Source organism: Zootoca vivipara, chromosome 12 (assembly GCF_965207765.1).
Source record: "Zootoca vivipara chromosome 12, rZooViv2.hap1.1, whole genome shotgun sequence".
Classification (NCBI taxonomy): Eukaryota; Metazoa; Chordata; class Lepidosauria; order Squamata; family Lacertidae; genus Zootoca; species Zootoca vivipara.
Window position 1 is genome coordinate 40,250,332 of NC_142595.1, and position 20,159 is coordinate 40,270,490.

General features: G+C 47.3%; 1 protein-coding gene across 1 annotated transcript; it reads left to right on the forward strand.

Annotated features, from left to right (window-relative positions):
- The first annotated feature begins 7,054 nt into the window (after positions 1 to 7,054).
- BCL7C (BAF chromatin remodeling complex subunit BCL7C) lies at positions 7,055 to 18,583 on the forward strand. Its single transcript, XM_035136555.3, has 6 exons — positions 7,055 to 7,705; positions 9,645 to 9,723; positions 11,076 to 11,184; positions 12,732 to 12,893; positions 12,974 to 13,059; positions 15,226 to 18,583. The coding sequence occupies exons 1-6, from the start codon at positions 7,614 to 7,616 to the stop codon at positions 15,367 to 15,369; spliced, it is 672 nt and encodes a 223-aa protein (XP_034992446.3). The 5' UTR covers positions 7,055 to 7,613; the 3' UTR covers positions 15,370 to 18,583.
- The last annotated feature ends 1,576 nt before the right edge of the window (positions 18,584 to 20,159 follow it).

Sequence of the window (20,159 nt, forward strand, 5' to 3'; positions counted from 1 at the left end):
TTATTGTGTGCTTCAGGAACCCTCTATGAACTTTGACTTTGTAATACCATAAATATGTGTGCCATCCATATCTATTATCATATCCTTCTAAATCTAGTAAGTCTGTATTCAGGGCCGTCTTAAGCATATCTGGCGCTGTGGTGCGAAGATCCCTCTGCCGCCCCCCCCGTTTCCCAGCGCGGCTGTTTGGCGGGCGCAGCAGCGCAGCGCCCCCTGGTGCATTGCGCCACCCAGCCTTGCCTTAGGGCCGGCCCTGTCTGTATTCTCCAATATCCAATCCCTCAGCCAGCAAAGGCAGGACGCCTCATAATATAATTTCAAGTCTGGTAGGGAGAATCCACCTCTTTTATATCTGTGAGAAGTTCATATTTAATTCTTGGTGCCTCCCCCCCCCCCCGGATAAATCTTGATAATGCTTTTTGCCAGTCCTTAAAGTGTCCCACCCCGCTGATCACTGGGTTTGCTTGAAATAAAAACAACATCTTAGGTAGCACATTCATCTTTACAGCAGATATTCTTCCCCAAAATGATAATTTCATCCTTCCCCACATGGCTGATCCACTCCGACCCTACACTTTTTTCCCTGAGGCACCTAGGCTGACCACTGTCAGGGAGAGAATGCCAGGCCAGCAGGATTCCTTGGCGTATCGCAGCATGGTTTCATCAAAACTGTCAGTTGTTTGAGCGAGAACTCTGTGTCACCAGGAAGTTTGCACCCACACTGACATTCACAATACACACTACAATAAAAAAAGTTTCTAAACCTAGACCCGTACATCATGGTAGGTAGTTAATGATAATGCACACAGTCATAAAATAGTAAAAGATTATCAAATTAAAATCAATACGGAGTTTACTTTTACAGTAAGTCAGGTCAGGGGCAGGAGGGAAAACCCAAAAGCTTAGATGGCTTATCGTAAAATAATACCGGAAGTTCTGTTTAGAAAGCAATGTTTTCTTTTTTCCCTTTTTCTTTTTTTAAGCCAATTCTCACGGTCACCATTCTGAAAATCTCATGTTGGGGTATTGGACACACACATGGGCACAGTTAACACACATATCATAAGGAATGGAGTACAATGCCCATCCAGACCCTATGACTCACATCCTTTCAGGGTGCAGGATGAGGGAGCAAGAATGGAAAGGTGCAGATTTTTGCAGGAACAAATGAACCTAACTTGTTTAAGATGCATATGTGGTGTCGGCAACTGTAAGCTTTTTGGTTACACAGAACTCTTTGCCAAAAAGATTTTTCTTTTTAAACAGAGTGTGCTATACATGCTTAAAGAGCTGACTCTTCTGTCTTTGTTCAACAGGTGCAGAGTGACTTTAGCCTTGTGTTTGCTAGTCTTTCTTCTTTGTCTTGCTAACAACCCCCCCCCCAATCCACCAACGAATCCTGGGAACTATAGTTTCTTAAGGGTGCTGAGAGTTGGAACCATGACGGTCCTCTAGTCCAACCCCCTGCAATGCAGGAACCTTTTGTCCAATGTGGGGCTCAAACCCACGACCCTGAGATTAAGAGTCTCAAGCTGTGCCAACTGAGCTATTCAGAGCTAATTGTTAGGAGACCCTCTTTTTCACAGAGCTTCTATTTCCAGGAATTCTCTGAACAAACTACAGTTCCCAGGAAATTTGTTACTATTTGAAAATTGACGGGGCAATTTCCCCAGCATAATGTTATAGATCAGGGCAGGGAGAGCAACCTTTTCCACTCCGAGGGCCTCAATCCCCTCTTGGGAAAACCTTCTGAGGGCCACATCCACAGCACTGGATGCAAATGTTCCCTTTGTATGGGTAGGCCAGTTTCTACACACACTCTCCTTTCTGAGCAGGTGAGCAAGAGGCATCATCATCTAAATGCAAGGACACATTCCAGCTAGGCAAAAACACACAGGATTCGAATCCAGGCCATGGAGGAGGATGTGGCCTCGGGAGAGATCTGCTGGCCAGACAGAGAAGCTTGAGGGGTTTCCTTTGTCCCTCGGGCCTCACCCCATCGTTGAGACAGTTGGATTTGCGACTCCGGCCAAGGGCTCTCAGGGATGCAGGGAACAGCCATAATCCTTTAAGCGAGAGGTCACGTAGCCAGGGTGGTGCTCCTCTGCATATCCATAATGCATTCAGGTACCATCTCCTGCCATTCCCGACCCTCCGAAGCCAGAGGCAATACACACACCTGGACCCATTGCCCCCCCCCCCCGCCAGGTACTCAAGGATCCCCTCCCAGATACTTACTGGTACTTGCTTATCAATGTCCTGAGACATCATGCATTGTTACCTTATGTTAATCCTGTTTACCTGTATGCTAATGCCCCTTGCACCTTCCCCTTTTCTGACGTTTCACCCTGTCACAAGTGATGTATGTATGATGCTTTCGATGTGCATTATGGGATGGTGGTGGGAACTTTTAAAAGTTCTTGCAGCCCTGTTCACGGGGTTCAGTCTGGCATTGAACCTGCTGCGCAGTAATAAACCTTGCTGTTTGCTCCGGATCGTGGCTGGACTCCTTCCTTTTATACTCTGCAACGACCACAGGCCCTTGCCTGATGAGCTGGGTGGCTGAGCATTCTCACATCCAGAATTTTGCCCTAACATTGGGCTACCCAAGGAATTTTGCTGGTTACTTTCCTTAAGGAAGCAGGCTGACCAGCTGGGGTTTTCCCTGTCATTTTCCCAAGAAAATGACAATGTTATCTGAACTCAATGAGACAAGGGAGGGGCCTTGTGGGTCGCAGTGGGAAAGACACAGAAACATGATCCTCATGTTCTCACCCACAGTCCCTTTGCACAGAATGTGCATTTATTCTCGTCGATTGCACTTTTAACAACCATCTCCCTCTTCTTCCCGAGAGCTTTAGGGTAGTGTACGTTTCCACAACCACCTCCATGGTGGTGAAGAGGGGGGCTTGTTGGTAGTGGCACCCCTCCTGTCCCTAGGGAGGAATGCCTGGCAACACCCATGGTGTTGATTTCGGGAGCTTTTTACAAAGCAAACCCTATACGGTGGAACCTCGGTTTATGAACACCTCGGTTTACGAATTACGAACGCCGCGGACCCATCTGGAACAGATTCATCCACTTTCCATTACTTTCAATGGGAAAGTTTGCTTCAGTTTATGAACGCTTCAGTTTATGAACAGGCTTCCGGAACCAATTACACCCATGCTTCGGGTTAAGAACGCTTCAGGTTGAGTACTCCGCAGACCCGTCTGGAACGGATTAATCCACTTTCCATTACTTTCAATGGGAAAGTTCGCTTCAGTTTATGAACGCTTCAGTTTAAGTACTCCACGGACCGTCTGGAACAGATTAATCCACTTTCCATTACTTTCAATGGGAAAGTTCGCTTCAGTTTATGAACAGACCTCTGGAACCAATTGTGTTCATAAACCGAGGTACCACAGTACATGACTGCACAGAAGTAAGCGCCATAGGATCGCAGCCCAATTCTTCCAAATTTTTTACAGCTGGTCTTTTGGGTTGATGTTTTTTAAATTCCAGGATTGTGTGTGGGTTGTTTTTTTTACAAAATAACATTGTGAACTGCCCAGGTTGGTGGGCAGTACGAAAGTGCAATCCATCAATCGGATTTAGAACTTTTTAGGGCTTCTAAGCCAGTCATAGTTTTTACTAGCTGCTCCTTATTTTTTTATATGTATTCAGTATGATTTATCTGTTGTTTATTGCTGTTTCACTGGTTTTTATTGTTTGATTTATATCGGTTTTTATCCTAAGAGGATAACAAGAGGTTATGCTGTCCCGAGAGTGCCTGTGTGCTGAAGGTTTGCAGGACACACCCTTAATATTAAGTAAATCATAGAATCATAATATCGTAGAGTTGGAAGGGACCCAAGGGTCATATAGTCCATCCCTGCAATGCAGGAATCTTGACTAGATCATACATGACAGATGTTCAAAAACCTCCTAGGAAGGAGTGTCCACAACCTCCCAAGGGAGTCTGTTTGACTCTTGAACAGCTCTTACTGTCAGAAAGTTCTTTCTGATGTTGAGTTGGAATCTTCTTTCTTGTAACTTGAAGCCATGGGTTCGAGTCCTACCCTTCAGAGCAGGAGAAAACAAGCTTGCTCCATCTTCCATGTGGTAGCCATCTAGATATTTGAAGACGGCCATAAGATCTCCTCTGTCACTTCTTTTCCAGACAAAACATACCCAGCTCCTCTCAACAGTTCTTCATAAGGCATGGTTTCCAGGCCCTCGATCATCTTGGTCGCTCTCCTCTTCACACCTTCCAGCTTTTCAACATCCCTCTTAAATGGTGGTGTCCGGAATTAGACACAGTATTCCAGGTGTCGTATGGAGGCTGCCCCTCACACACTGAATTTATATGTAGACTGAGTACAACAAAAGGCTTGGCTGCCCATTTCCTCCCGAGGTTAGAGGAAGTGGCATAGCTAATAAGCCTGGCAGGACAGCTTACTCTATGGCATTAACCCCTTCATGCATTAATTAGACTCAGAATGCTAGTTATATGATGCTAGTTACCATACTAATAGGGACTCGGATGGCACTGTGGGTTAAACCACTGAGCCTAGGGCTTGCTGATCAGAAAGTCGGCGGTTCGAATCCCCACGACGGAGTGAGCTCCCATTGCTCAGTCCCAGCTCCTGCCAACCTAGCAGTTCAAAAGCACGTCAAAGTGCAAGTAGATAAATAGGTAAACAGCGTTTCCGTGCGCTGCTCTGGTTCGCCAGAAGCGGCTTTGTCATGCTGGCCACATGACCTGGAAGCTGTACGCTGGCTCCCTCGGCCAATAACGTGATATTAGCATCGCAACCCCAGAGTCGGTCACGACTGGACCTAATGGTCAGGGGCCCCTTTACCTTTACCTTTTTACCTTACTAATAAGATACTGCCCTAACAACCTTAGTCTGCCCTCAGGCAGCCCCCACTGACCTACCTTTAAAAAACCCAAAAACTTACAATCAGTTGAAAGGGTGACACAGCCTTTCACAACTCTTTCACAACTCAACAGAAGAGAGGGAGGAAACTGCAATGAGTTGACTCTGCCTCTCAATGGCTCTGGCTCCACTTACTATTGGCCTCCTGGCTTTCTGCCCCACCAGTCCCAACCACCACTGCCTGCCCTATAACCGCCCCCCCCCAACCTAGCCTGCTGCCTTCAGATGACCCTGTCCCATTTTTTGATTCCAAAGTGAGAGCTGGCTGCCAGTGCGGTTGGCCTTTGTACATAAAATGGGGGGGGGGCGCTCCATCTTGTCTGTCATCTTAGGCAGCGGAGAGTGTCTTGGGGCCAAGCTTGCCCCAAGAAATATACTGTACACAGCATATATATTTATCCCTTTTTCCAATTGCTCAAGGAACCACAGAATATGAAACCCCCACAAATAAAATAAAAACAGCTGCTATGAAATCCAAATCCAGGGAACTCTGGGGACTGGAGCCATGTGTGTGTGGCGGGGGAATGGGGGCCTGTTCACAACTCTAACTAAGCACCCTGGACAAACGATGGTTGAGCAAAGCCACGAGGGTCTAAAGTGGCGTGGCAGTGCCTTAAATGCACAGTGCATACATGGGGGGGGGGCTTAGTGAAAGAATGCAGGTACTCCTATCGAAAGAGCATTAAGTCCTCAGCCTAAAATTACCTAAGTGTACCACTGGGCCCGGAAGCACGTGGGCCTCCCTCCTTCGCCTTGCAAAGACCGGGCTGAGGTAATGGCAACCCCCAAAAACGCCTCTGACTCACCGCAAGGATCTGAGCGCAGTGTGGGAACATGGCTGAGCTTCTCAAGTCCAATCCCCAGAAAGCAGCTTTCGGAGATTAACCGGTTCTGTCTCATAGGCTTTGAAAAGCGGGCCGGGGTGGGGGTGGGGTGGGGTGGATGGCATGGGAAAAGAAAAGAAACAGTGGAGAAAAACACATGCTAATTGTAAAAAAGAAAGATGGGGTTCCCCCATTTGCGTGAAAACAGCTGCTTTTTTGACAGTTGCTTGCCACTTTCTTCCCTCCCTGCCCTCCCCCCCCAACGAGGAGGAAGTTCTCCTGAGCATGTGCAGAGTGTTAGATTCCTCTCACGGCTGAATGACTGCTGCCAGCCCACCCTTTTGTCATAGGTTTTAGGTCGCCACACAATTTCCGGTACAGGCTCTGTAGTTCTAATAGGCACGTGCCAGGCAGGCATGCAACAGGTGCAGCTCCTCTTGAAGATGCAATATCTGTTCTGCATTTAGCAATCTAAGTTCCTGTGCGATTTGTGTGCACATTTATTCAGAAATAAGTGACAATGAATTCAGTGGGGCGTACCACTGAAAAAATGTGCCTAGGAGCGGACGCTAGCAGTGCAATCCTACTCAGAAGTAAGTCTCATTAAATTCAGTAGGGCTTACTCCAATGTAAATGTGCAGCGCTACACACGCTTAACCTCATTTAGGACTGAATTTAAGCCTGTCTAAAACCTTTTCTTTCTGCACTCCATCTTTTCTCTCTTTCCGTATCCCCTGTTCATTTTGCTTCATATCCACCTTGAAGAAGAATAATTCTGGAGAAGTTGGTTGTGTGCCACATTGCCAGCTTAATATGCAGCTAGGTTGTTCTATTTCTCAATTCGGATCAAACCTGGTTTGGGAAAAACGTGCCAAAATGCAGCATTTCATAAGAAAGGACAGGATAGATACAGATTGCGGCTAAGTCGTGCATATGCTGCTTCACAAGGCAGTGCTAAATGGATTGCAGAATAAATTGGAGCCTGTACACAGCCCTTGAAAGCTTGTCTTGTTGCATTTTAGCTGGTCCTAGTGAAAGGTGTTACCTTCCTGAGGTCCCACCTGATGTTTAAAACCCGCAGCTCTGATATAAATGATCAACCGAGCATCCCCTCTAAGCTCAAAGGAGAAGTGTACACAATCACTTGCTCTGTTTTTGCCTATCCTTAATCTGTCTTTCCACCTGCTCCATCATCTGCCTCTCTGCATTTATCAAAAAGGATGCAATCCTCTATTTCAGACTGTCAATTTCTTCTTCTTCTCCAGCTCTCCTAGTCACCAGAGGGCGCTCCCTGTGCTGCAAATCTCTATGAAAAAAGGAAAAACAACCCAAAGAACTTATATTATTTTCTTCCGATGGTGAGCCGCCTTTTTTCCGTTTTCTTTTTTCTTTCCCCCCCCTGACAAACGGAGGACAGGAAAAAGAAGACAAAGAGGAGGAAGTAGAGATTAATGGTGGACTAACCCGTAAGGGAGAATTGTGAGTAGCTGACGGCTCAGATTAAAACCAAAAAACAAAAACCAAGAAACCAAAAGAGGAGAGAAACAGCAAAATATTGACGCAAACTGACAGAAGAGGAAGACTGACTGATGGAGAGGCAGGCTATGGCTGAATATCCGGATGGCAGAGTGATGCACAGGGGATATTTCTAGTCCTGTGCTCGGGGTAGTCAGCAAAAGAAGGCGGAGAGGGGCAGAGGAACAGGGAAAGAAAGAAAAAAGAAAAGAAAGAAAGAGAAAGAAAGAAATGGGATAAAGAGAGCAGAAGAACAAAAGCAAAACAAAGCAATCCCAGTCGTAACGGTCTCCGTTTCTCCTCTGCATCTGCCTCCACACTCTGCTCAGCTCTCCAAAGTTTATCCCCGGTGATGTCTGGACGTGCGGTTCGAGCTGAGACACGCAGCCGGGCGAAAGATGACATCAAGAAAGTGATGGCAGCCATCGAGCATGTCCGCAGATGGTGAGGCCAATGGGCATAGGGGCCGGAGGAACTTTTGGAGGGACCTGCCATCTCTGGCTGCATCCGTTTTTAGAAGGGATGTGAGCTGGTTGCCGCGGTGCAGGTCGTGAGGGGTCGGTTTGGGCTTTGGGGTGCATGTGGCACAACACCTGTCTCGTTCGGAAGGCTTGGCAGCTGTGTTTTGGGCTGCAGCTCAGTGCTAGAGCAGAAGGCCCCAGTTTCGAACCTTGGTGACCCTAGCTGAGGCTGGGAATGCCCCTTGTCTGAAACCTGTGTGAGCTGCTGCCAGTCCGTGTAGGCAATATTGGACTAGTTGCACCAGTGATCTGACCAGCTGTAGCTGCCTGTGCTCCTGTGTATTCCAAACCAAAGTTTCACACTGGGACGCACATGGTCCGTTTCATGCAATTTTGCGAATGTTTGCCAAATGCATTTTTGAATGGGGATTGTCAAGTTGCATTTTTTAAAGCAGTTCCCTCACTGCGAGAAGCCAAGTTACAGGGAACCAGGCAGAGGACCTTCTCGGTAGTGGCGCCCATCCTGTGGAACGCCCTCCAATCAGATGTCAAGGAAATAAACAACTATCTGACTTTTAGAAGACACCTGAAGGCAGCCCTGTTTAGGGAAGTTTTTAAGGACTGATGTTTTAATGTACAGTATTTTTAATCTCTGTTGGAAGCTGCCCAGAGTGGCTGTGGAAACCCAGCCAGATGGGCGGGGTACAAATAAATTATTATTATTATTATTATTATTATTATTATTATTATTATTATTATTATTCCATCCATTGATATTGGTGGTGTGGAATGATCCTAGATTTGCCAGCCAATAAATTACCACATTTGCTTCCTTTCCAGGGAGGGCTGTTGAAAAGCACTGCTTTGTTCCCATTATTTCTTCCTCATAGCCACAACATTAGGTGGGATGAGGCAGAGTGAGGCCAACTTCATGCCCTCCAGATGTTGCTGGCCTACAGTTCCCTTCATCTGTGACTATTGGCCATACTGGCTGGGGCTGATGGGAGTTGTAGTCCACAGCACCTGGTACACACCGCCTTGGCTATCCTTGGCCTAAGGCAGGCATCCCCAAACTTCGGCCCTCCAGATGTTTTGGACTACAATACCTCTGGTTATGAACTTAATTCGTTCCGGAGATCCATTTTTAAGCTGAAACTGTTCTTATCCTGAGGCGTGCTTTCACTAATGCGGCCTCCCGCTGCCGCTGCACGATTTCCGTTCGCATCCTAGGGCAAAGTTCGCAACCAGGAGCAGCTACTTCCAGGGTAGCAGAGCTTGTAACCTGAAGCGTTCATAACCAGAAGCATTCGTAACCAGAGGTACCACTGTACAGTATAATATTATTCCCAAGGAAGGCGGCATCCACCTTGCTGCTTGTCTTTTGATGAGCAACTAAAACAGGCACCCCCCCAAAACTCGGCCCACCAGATGTTTTGGGACTACAACTCCCATCATTCCTGGCTAACAAGACCAGTGGCCAGGGATGATGGGAATTGTAGTCCCCAAACATCTGGAGGGCCAAGTTTGGGGATGCCTGAACTAAAATGTCTTTCTTTAGGAAAACATTTGGCCCACTTTAGTTGCTATTGGTGGTCCAGTTTCCATCTGACTCATTTCCCCCCCTTTTATGGCTGTTTTCAGGGTGTTTTTGTTGTTGTTGCTTTTATATATTTGCCATTATGAGCCACCGAAGGTTCTTTAGTGGAATGGCAAGATATTAAATGTTTCCTTATATAAATGCATGTGTAATATAATATTGAGGATCCTGTTCCTATCAATTGGTTCTCTGTAAATGACTGCATATTGGGACGTTGTATTGAGTGGGTGCTGCTGGGAGCTCACATGGGAAGCTGCAACTTGCATAATTAACAATATTAATAAATTAATTAATAACACTCCATTTGCTCTTCTCTGCTTCCTAGGGAAAAGCGATGGGTGACGGTTGGGGACACATCTCTTCGGATCTACAAGTGGGTACCTATTGTGGACCCCCGAGATGAGGTAAGGGGAAAGAGTTCTATCTCTATATTTATTTAGCTCAATTTATATAACGCTTAATAAAAAAAGGCCGTTTACATAAGATAGTATAAAATTTTCATTAAAAACTGTAATAAAAACAGTAGATGTAACAAAAGGGGTCAAAAAGATAGATAAAATCAACAGTACATAATGAAATTACATGTCTTTTTTATAAAAAAAATTCTACTTTTCAAGTTTATACATTTCGCTGATTTTACAATCATTTTGACATTTCCAAACTTGGCTTCCCTCCCCGCTCTTTCTGCGATTCTTTAAATTTATTTTTAATATCTTCTGCATATCCTAATTAACTAAATTTGCTCATTTGTTCTTCTTCTTTAAATATATGCTCTTATGAAACTTCAGGTTATTACAATAACCCTGCCAATGTTCTTATCTGTATCTGTAAGTATTCAATAAACCATTTCCATTCTTTTATTAAAAGGTTCGTTATCTTGATTTCTTATTCTTCCTGTTTCGCCATTTCTGCATATTCCATGTATCATTCTTCCTTTGCTGGGACTTCTTCTTCTTTCCATTTTGGGGAATGAAATTACATGTCTAGTGGGTAGGCTTTCCTAAGCAAAGAAGGGTTTAGCGGGTGTTGAAAACAGTACAACAAAGGCACTACCTGTATTGGGGTCCGCTAATTGGGCCCAAGCTGCCTTGGTCACTAAAAAGCCAATAAATGCCATAGACAGAGGAGATTCCCATAATCACTCCTTTATTCAGCTAAGTAAAACAGAGCGGGCGAGCCACACTCACCAGTGTGATGGTGAAGCCGCCCCAAATAGATTTTGTTCATACTTTTTATAGGCTTCCCCCCTTTCGAGGACCCCCTGCCTGGAGACCTTGAAGGGGAGAGTTGCCTGGCAGAGGGAGGTTTTCCTGAAAATCGCCTTGCAACGTTATCTGGTCTTCACAGATTTGTGGCTCACCCTCCTAAATTCTAAAGCAGGCATAGGCAAACTCAGCCCTCCAGATGTTTTGGGACTACAAGTCTCATGATCCCTAGCTAACAGGACCAGTGGTCAGGGATGATGGGAATTGTAGTCCCAAAACATCTGGAGGGCCAAGTTTGCCTATGCTTGTTCTAAAGGAGGCAGTTTTTTTACAGAAACAAAATGGCATCAGTTAGGCTAAGCAAAAAAAACAGGACAAGAACAGGCCTCTTTGGCTTTTCCTGAGACCCCACAGCACCTGACTAATATCAATAGGTAGGGAGTTCCAGAGAAGGGGCCCTGCCGTGCTAAAACATCGATTTCTCTCAAGCTCCCTTTCCTATCCTCTTCAAGTCTTCCCTTATTTCTTGGCTCACTTTCCTTCCTTGACAGGAGAAAAGGCGGCTGGCAGGCAACAGCGAGCAGCAGCGGACCAAAGAGCGAAGAGCCCGCATGCCCAGCCCTCGGAGGAACCCAGCCCTCCTCATGCTGGACCTCAATGGTACATTGTGGAAGGTGGGGGGGGGAGGGAGGAGAGGGGAGGGACAAACACTTGTCAGGCTGGGGAGAAAGGATGCTTACAAGGCCCCGTCCACATAGCTGCCCAGGCCACTTCCAGCACAGTAGTTCTCCAAAGGTTTTCCCCAAATATGATCTGAAATTTAACTCTGGGAAGAGGTTCTGCCTGACGCTTCTGGAACTTAAGCATATCCACGGCAGTGTTTACTTCACTGGTGTCTATGTCAGCCCGTTTTGTGACTGCTGCCTCTGGCGATCTCTCAAAAATTCAAAATGTGCCCCCTGGTCCATAAAGATTGGTGACCCCTGCTCTTGGCTACTAGAGGGGGACATACCCAGTTTTAGAAGCAATGGGGGGCTTGCAGCAGAGATGGAGTCTAGGATCCTGCCCCCTCACTTATGGCTTGCCTCCCCTTCCTCTGTGGCCTCTTTCCAGAGGTGCCACTCTGCCAGCCTGAGCAGTGGCACTGAACTAGGGCTCTGCAAAGTTAAAGGAAAATATTTCATATCTGCTCCTTAATTCGGGAAGACGTTTCCCTTTATTGCTTAGTGGGCCTCTCCTTACATCTCATGTGTGACAACTTTCCATAAATTACTGAGATTTTTAGGTAGAAGGACTTCCTTCCTGTCATGTTTTTTTTATTATCATGTGTTCATTTTTTTAAAAAAAATATTATTTTTATTTATTAAATTTGTACACTGCCTGTCATCAGAAGATCTCAGGGCGGTTCGTAGCATAAAAATGCAGAATCAAACCACAAAGCACATAACAAGAACAAACCAATAACTCCTCCTCCCACATTTAAAAGGACAGAGATGGTTAACCAGCCAAAGGCTGAAGAAGAAACTTTCCCCCTGGTGCCTAAAGATGTTTAATGAAGGCACCAGCCGAACCTCCCTGAATCGAACTGATGATGGTATTGGGGTGGCTATTCACAATTCCTCTTTCGATACTCTTTGCACCTGCAAATGTTTTGGGGCGGTCATACCGCTTTGTTTGCAATCAGCGTAGGTTCCACAACTTCCTGCTGAAATCCTTTCCCTTTTTCTGCTGCAAATGTTCCAGGTTTTGTCCTGCTTTTGTTGGGCTGAAGTGCAGGAGTGCCTCGCCAGAAAGCAATAGTGACAACATTGGGGAAGCAGAACCAATAACAAAGTAGAATGATGGGTGGACAGTGGTAATCATACACTGTTATTAGTGACATGTTGCAGAAGACACCCTTAAAAACCACCAACCAGTCTGGAGTGGCCCTATGTGATTGGAGGGAGGAGCAGCTCTGTTATTTAAGCACATGGAGATGCTGGCATTACGCCTAGAATCCTTGCCAATGGTGCCCACCTGAGAGGTGCCAGAAATGAGTTCCAGTTTAAGCCCTGCCTAAAAATGGCACCAGGCACCCTGTGGATTCATGCAAGAAGGGTGGATGGCGAAATCAAAGAGGCGTTTGGATCCTCCCCTGAATAAAACCAAGCTGCCCAATAACAGCAGCCACAGACAATTCCTAATGCTCCGCTTTCTGCTTTCCTCAGACGAGAACAGCAATCAGAGTTCCATTTCGGAGACCTCCTTGCTGAAAGGCGGGGACACCAGCCCCAGCTCCACCCTGGACCGCAGCCAGACCGTAACTCCCACCCCACTAGGGGAGCTCAAGGCGGAGGACTCTCAGCCTCCTTTGCTGGGGCAGGAAGGAGGTAGGTGATGTTAGGACGGTGAGGTTTTAAATCCTTACACTGTGCTTGTTTAATCTCTCCATTTCTCTCCTGGGTGGCAGAATCCGGAGTGATGCTTCTGGAGGGGACAGATGAACCTCCCATGCTTACCAAAGAAGAGCCGGATTCCAAGATGTCAGAGACCCAGGTGAGGTTGCTGATCCTTAGAAGGGATGGAGCTCAGTAGTAGAGGCCCTGCTTTGCATGCCAAAGCTCCCAGGTTCGATGGCGACGTTTCCAAGTAGACCATATTCGGCTAGATAGACCCAGTGACCTGACTCAGTCAGCTTCTTGCATCTCCTTGAAAATGGCAATGGACCGTGTTGCAGTGTGTTAAGTCTAGGGCTGAGTGGGACCAGCCGACCAGCTCCACAAAGTTCCTCCTTTCTGGCTGAAGCCATACAATAGACCTGTTTTAGTACAGTGGCCCTTTGGGGTGAGACTTGGGGGGGGGGAGGGAATCAAGGCAGAATGTTTCTTGGAGAGGGGTTGTTTCTTGGTAATGCTAGATTTATTATATTTTATTTTATTTATTAAATTTATATACCACTGTTATAAGAAAAACTGCTCCCTTTCCCGTATGGGGTATTCCAGAGCCCATATAGAGTCCTTAAGTGGGTTCCCTATCAGTAGGAGAAAACAGAGGCCAACCAGAGTATATTGTGAAGCAAGGCGGCTAGTAAGCTCAATCTTTCTTCAAGGAACTGTTGTAACAGGGTCCTCACTCACCACACGCAGGAGGGAGGAGAACCCTGAACAATGGTGCGCAAGCCCTTATATAGACTTTTGAAATTGCCCACCCTGTAGCCCAAGACCACCTCCTAAAACATCATACATACATCACAGAAGGAGGCGATCTACAGCAGAAATCCTGTCTGCCAGGATACCTGGTAATGGTCACTGATTGCATTACCTGGGCAGCCTGGCCATTCTTTTGTGATGGTTCCTGAATCCAGGTCACAGGCTCACCCTGTTCATACACAAATACACCCTTAAGACATGATTTGTAAGCAAAAAGATAATGGGCAACCTTTCCCCAATTGCCTCCCTTACTGCAGAGGAATATTTGAGGTCGTTGGAAGAGTCAAATTGGCTCTCCTGTACTATTTCAGACACATGATTCATATATTTAGATAGGTGTGGATTTATGAATATTTATTCTAAAACACAGAGCCTCTTGGGCTCGCTGATCAGAAGGTCGGCGGTTCAAATACCCACAACGGGGTGAGCTCCTGTCAAGGGCGTACCCACCACGGGGCAAGTTAGGGCAGCTGCCCTACTCTAGAAGCAGGGCTGGTGGGCAGAGGCGGAGCACAGCCCGGCGGAGCGTGAGTTCGCCATTCCCGCCGCACCGCACCCTCCCTCCAGCTCCCCGGCGCGCCCTCAGGCAAGGCCAAGCGCGGCGGGGAACCAGGGAGCGCGGCGGGGTGGGTGGGAATGCCGAACTCGCGCTCCGCTGGGCTGGGCTCCGCCTCCGCCCACCAGCCCTGCTTCTAGGGAGGGGCACAGCCCGGCGGAGCGCGAGTTCGCCGTTCCCGCCCGCCGCGCTGCGCCCTCCCTCCAGCTCCCCGTCGCGCCCTCTGGCAAGGCCAAGCGCGGTGGGGAACCAGAGAGCGCGGCGGGGCGGGCGGGAACGCTGAACTCGCCTCCGCTGGGCTGGGCTCCGCCTCCGCCCACCAGCCCTGCTTCTAGGGAGGGGCACAGCCCGGCGGAGCGCGAGTTCGCCGTTCCCGCCCACTTTGTGGCCCCTCCCCTTCCGTGCCTTGGCCCTTCCCCTTGCCCCCCCCCCAGTTTTGATCCTGGGTACGCCCATGGCTCCTGTTGCTCAGTCCCAGCTCCTGCCAACCTAGCAACCTAGTAAAGCAAGATGGGCGCCGCAACCCCACAGTTGTTCACGACTGGACTTAACTGTCAGGGGTCCCTTTACCTTTTTCTATATTTGAGACCTTAAAATTCTTATACCCCCACCGTTGAAAGATCTCGGGGCAGTTCACAGAATAAAATACAGGGTAAAACACGAGTAAATAATAAAACCAAAAACAACAAAACAATACCCCCCCCCCCGCTTTCCACAGGCACATTTAAAAGGCTTTAGGATATTTAAGCGGAACTCTCAAAATGCTAATCTTGCTCCTCTAACATGTGCGCTTTATGCCAGGTATGGGGAACCTTTTTTCAGATTGAGGGCCACATTTGTTCCTGGGCAGTGTTCCGGGGGCCACACTGGAGTGTTGGGCAGGGCTAGAGGCAGAAGTGGGTGTTCCCCCCTTGCTATAGCATGTACACGATCCTTTCCCTTCTCTTCCCGGTGCAGGATACAGCAGGCCCCACAAAGCCCGCAAAGGAGGCCTTCGAAGTACCAACGCCTGAGGCAGAACAGCCGCCCGAGGCTCCGCCATTGAAGCGCATGCGCAGTGAGGCCCAAGAATCCGAGTCCAGCCAGCCCTCAGATGCTTAACCTCAGGCCTGCTTTTTGCTCTCCCCACCTCTTTCGGCGGGGTGTTGTTGTGGGAGGGGGAGGGGACTTGCTGGGAGATATATATTAATATATTATGCTAAAATATGGTGGCCAGCCCACTTTTATGCCACCTTGCCCACCTGGGCACTGTCACCATTTCACTGCGCTTGCTGCCCCCTGGTGCAAGACTGTTGTTGGTGAATAAACATGGCAGCCATCCTTGGATACCCCCAGAAGCCATGTTTGTTTACATTCAGCAGCCCCCCCCCCAAGTGTGCATGCATGATTCGCAATATTAAAAGCAAACGTGCTGGTGGGGAGCAAAGCTCAAGCAAAGATGGGTGGGGAATTGGGAAGGTTTTCTGAAAGGCCCGGCGGAGCTAATGCATCATCTGTGAGAGAGGAGGGGAGGCATAAGCACACTAGCCCAAAGAAAAAGGAACACAGGCTTGATTTGGGGGAAAAAATCAATCAATCAGGAAAGCCACAAAGCTCCCAGGTTCTTTTTTTCCTACCCCAGGTTAGAGAGAGTGAGGGCATCTGTGGGTTTAAAAGCCAGGCTGCATGGACCACCAAACCCACCCCAAATCCAGTTTTTACAACCGGGAAGAAACGTTCGGCAAATAGAGCCAAATAAGCATCTTTGCTTCCTTCCGTATAATTGTACTGTTTTCGTTTTTTCGAAGGAGAGGATTGTGGAGGTGTTTGTGAGCTCTTCTTCAGAATTGCAAATTGCATCATCTCTCACACAGTTTTCTAGGCACACAGGATACTGTGGAGCCCAGATCAAGTGAAGGATAGGCCATTAATTACTGCAGTAAGTCCTAGAGGCCAAAGCTACCGTATGTAGATGTTATGCACTCTGCCTTGAAAACTCCTTTGCCTAATCCCAGGTATGCAGGGGCTGTGTTTGGGGAAAGGGAAAGGAACTCTAATATGCTTAGAAAAAAACTCCCTGCATTGTTGTTCCTTAATGTTTGTAGAGCTCAATTCCTTAGAACTGAAACAATCTGGGGGCAGAGACTTCTGACTCTCAATAACTCATGGCAAGGGAGATGGAGGACCTTGGCTTCTATTCCTGCCTCTAGTCTAGAAGAAGGCAGGCTCATCTCCAGAGGTGAGAAGAGGGAGCTGGATGTGTCTGAGCCCATGCTAATTGGGCTGAATAGAGCCCAGCCTTTGCTACAAGGGCATTGAATGTTGTACCGTAAGTTGAAAGGTGGGCATTGGAAGCCTAGGACTCCTGGTTCTTCCTCCCCCCCAATCCAGATGCAAAATTGGAAGGAATTAGGAGGCAAAAGTAGTAGAATAGTAGAGAATAAATTGGCATTTGGGGTTGGGTGGTATATATACACTTTCTTTTCGTTATAGTGTTTGCTGTTCAACAGCAAGCTGTGTTTGTGTAGGGGCTTCCACATTTCCATAGGTAACGGTAAAGGGACCCCTGACTGTTAAGTCCAGTCGTGGACGACTCTGGGGTTGCGGCGCTCATCTTGCTTTACTGGCCGAGGGAGCCGGCGTTTGTCCGCAGACAGCTTCCAGGTCATGTGGCCAGCATGACTAAGCCGCTTCTGGCGAAACCAGAGCAGTGCTCGGAAACGCCATTTTACCTTCCCACCGCAGCGGTACCTATTTATTTACTTGCACTTTGATGTGCTTTCAAATTGCTAGGTTGGCAGGAGCTGGAACCGAGCAACGGGAGCTCACCCCGTCACGGGGATTCGAACCGCCAACCTTCTGACTGGCAAGCCCTAGGCTCTGTGGTTTTTTAGACCACAGCGCCACCCGCGTCCCATTTCCATACCTTACCCCAAAAGTTGTTAGCTTTTTCTTTGGTTGCCTGGGCTTTGCTACTGCTTTCTGTTCTTCCTCTCCTCACTCCCACCCCGCTTCCCAACCACTCTGTTAAGGTGGAGATATGGTGCCTTAAGAGCACTGTATCTTCTTAATACCATCATATAATAATTCCTGGATAACTGTGCACTGCAGCTGATAATCAGGAGGGACGTTTTAATGCCAGAGGATGCTGGTCTCGACAGGCTCCCACAAATTGGATGTGTTCAGTCCTTCAGTACCACTCCTTGCTAGTTTTGCTCTTTGATAAAAATGCCCTTCTTGTGACTTCTTTATGTAACAAGAGCACTGAGGGGTGCTGATTGTTTGAACAATGAAATGTTCAAATGCCTCTCCGGGTTTTATGGGGCGGCATTTCTCATGGATATAACCGTGTACATAAAGCACACAAATGGATGCTTCAGATCCCCCCTCTGCTAGCAGGCTTTTTCCACCTGGGGCAGGCAGAATGCCAACCAATCATGGCTACTGGCATCACCCCCTACCCACCTGGGCTGTGGGCAATCTCCCCAAATTATTGGCCGTTTGTGCTGTTGTCATGCTTTAGCCCTCTGAGCACGGGTCTTTTCTGCAAACCAGCAACCTGCTTGCTCCCAGTTTAGCTTTTCAAGTCGAAATCTGCACCTCACATTCCTGCAAGATGCAATTTCAAGTGATCTCAGTAATCAGGAACTCTGAATTCAAGGTCAGCCCAAATCGACTCCAAGGAGGAGCCGAAAAGAACAGGACTCAAACCCTTATGCCCACCAATAGGCAAGGTGATAATCCTTACAGCCCTCAGCTGTCAAATTTCAGGATAGCATTAAAGAACAGTAAAATAAAGGGGTTTTTTTTGAAAGATAAAAAAGGGACTACAGGAATATATGGAAATGCATACTCTCTTGTTGCTCTCTCGCCTTCTTCCTCTTGTGGTTGGGCCAAGGCTCACTGGGAAATACCTTTTCTGGGTTAAGTGGAGTGTGCTTCAAACATGACAGTTGCACAAATCCTGCATGTAGGCTGCTGCATGTAACAGACCCATGTGCATGCACTTTCTCACATGCAGCCGGCCCCAATAAGTTAACTCCAGTTGTGGGTTTGCCTTGAAAAAGACATTAGGGTCATACTGTGGGGCCATCTTGTCTCACGTGGTATTTGCACAATGTCTTGCGTGGAAATGATTCCCATGTGGGAGCTTTTAAATGTTCAACATAGGCCCTTAAGGCACTCATTCAGTGAAGCCCTTAGTAGCAGCGGGAGTGTGCTATTGTTTATTTCAGCAATACCGTGTTAATGTCCCCCCCCCTTTTCTTACCTATTGTTTTATAAGCAATTTTACATTGTAATTCTCTTGGTCTATAAAGGAGATTCCTCATCCTGAGCCCGTGTGTGTCTGTTCATGTGTGAGAAAAGGTACACTTTGATATAATTCAGAATCATTACTATTAATGTTATATATTTAATTGATACCCTGCCCTTCCTCACTAGTTGAAAGCATTCTACCATCCAAGGATCTGGAACTGAATTATTCAGTCACCAAATGCCCATGTAAATAGGGATGTTTTCAAATTCCTCCTGAAAGTTAATAATGATAGAGACAGGCACAGTTCACTAAGCATACTGGTCGCTTTGTATGTGCCTTTGGGTGCATTTAATAATAATAATAATTATTATTATTATTATACCCCGCCCTTCCCAATTTGAAAACCGGGCTCAGGGCGGCTAACAGCAAATATGAAACATTAATTAAACATGACTTTAAAAACAGCTTAAAAACAGCATAAAATACAACATAAATGTTGTATTTTAAAACATAAATTTAATCAGGGCTGTTTCATAAATGACTTTTCTTTGCACAGAGTTAACATCGGCTTTGGGGAGGGGGGGGGAGAGAGAGAGAGAGGACACAGCTTCAATGGTAGGAAGAAGTTCAGTACCCACCATACATCTGAGCACGTAAGATTTCCAGCACCTGGAAAGAACTGTAGTTTCTCACAGGTGCTGGGAATTGTAGTTCTGTGGTGAGGAAGCTACAACTCCCAGGATTCTTTGGGGGAACCCATGTGCTTTAATGGAGCTGCTGTGAGGAGGGGGTAGCACATGCTTTTGCAAGCAGAGGGCTCCAGGTTTGCTCGTCAACATCTCGAGGTGGTGCTGGAGAAAATGCTGCCCAAAGTCAATGTAGACCAAGACTGGGGAAGCTCTTTTCAGCATTTTCCCTTGTGCAAACTCTCTCTGTGTGTGTGCTTATGTGTGATGCTGGTGGTGGGCAGGGCCAGAGTAGGCGGAGCGAGAGATGTGACTCTTCCCTTTGTACCCTAGGCTACATTCCAGCCACACACAAGCCAGAGGTTTCTACAGAGCCACACACTTTTCTCCCCATACACCATCCAGACAAGCAAGAGGTGTTACTGGACTTCAAGGACGCAATCTAGCAAGTCAAAAGCACTCCAGTAGAATGTGGAATGTGAATGGTGAGGGGTGTGACCCAGGAAGACTTTCAAGGGCCGAGCAGAGAGGCTTGGAGGGCTGTGTTTGGCCCCCAGGAGTGGAGCTCTGTCCCGTCCCTGTCCCCCATATGTACACAACATTGAGCTTCCTGCATTGCAGGGGGTTGGACTAGATGGCCCTTGGGGGTCCCTTCCAACTCTCATAGCTGCCAAGTTTTCCCTTTTCTCGCGAGGAAGCCTATTCAGCATAAGGGAAAATCCCTTTAAAAAAGGGATAACTTGGCAGCTATGAACTCTACAATTCTATGAGTTAAATGGACCAATGTGGTCTGACTCAGTTGAGCCATGTGAGAATAAGTAAGGCTGCAATTTTAACGTGTGCACTCAGATGGTAATCCCATTAGAATTACACCCCTGTGGCTAGGGAACTAACAGCAGGACAACAAAAGTACAGTAGATTTCATTAGCTCTTTTGATCACCCACCATCTGTTGCACAATAGTCTGAC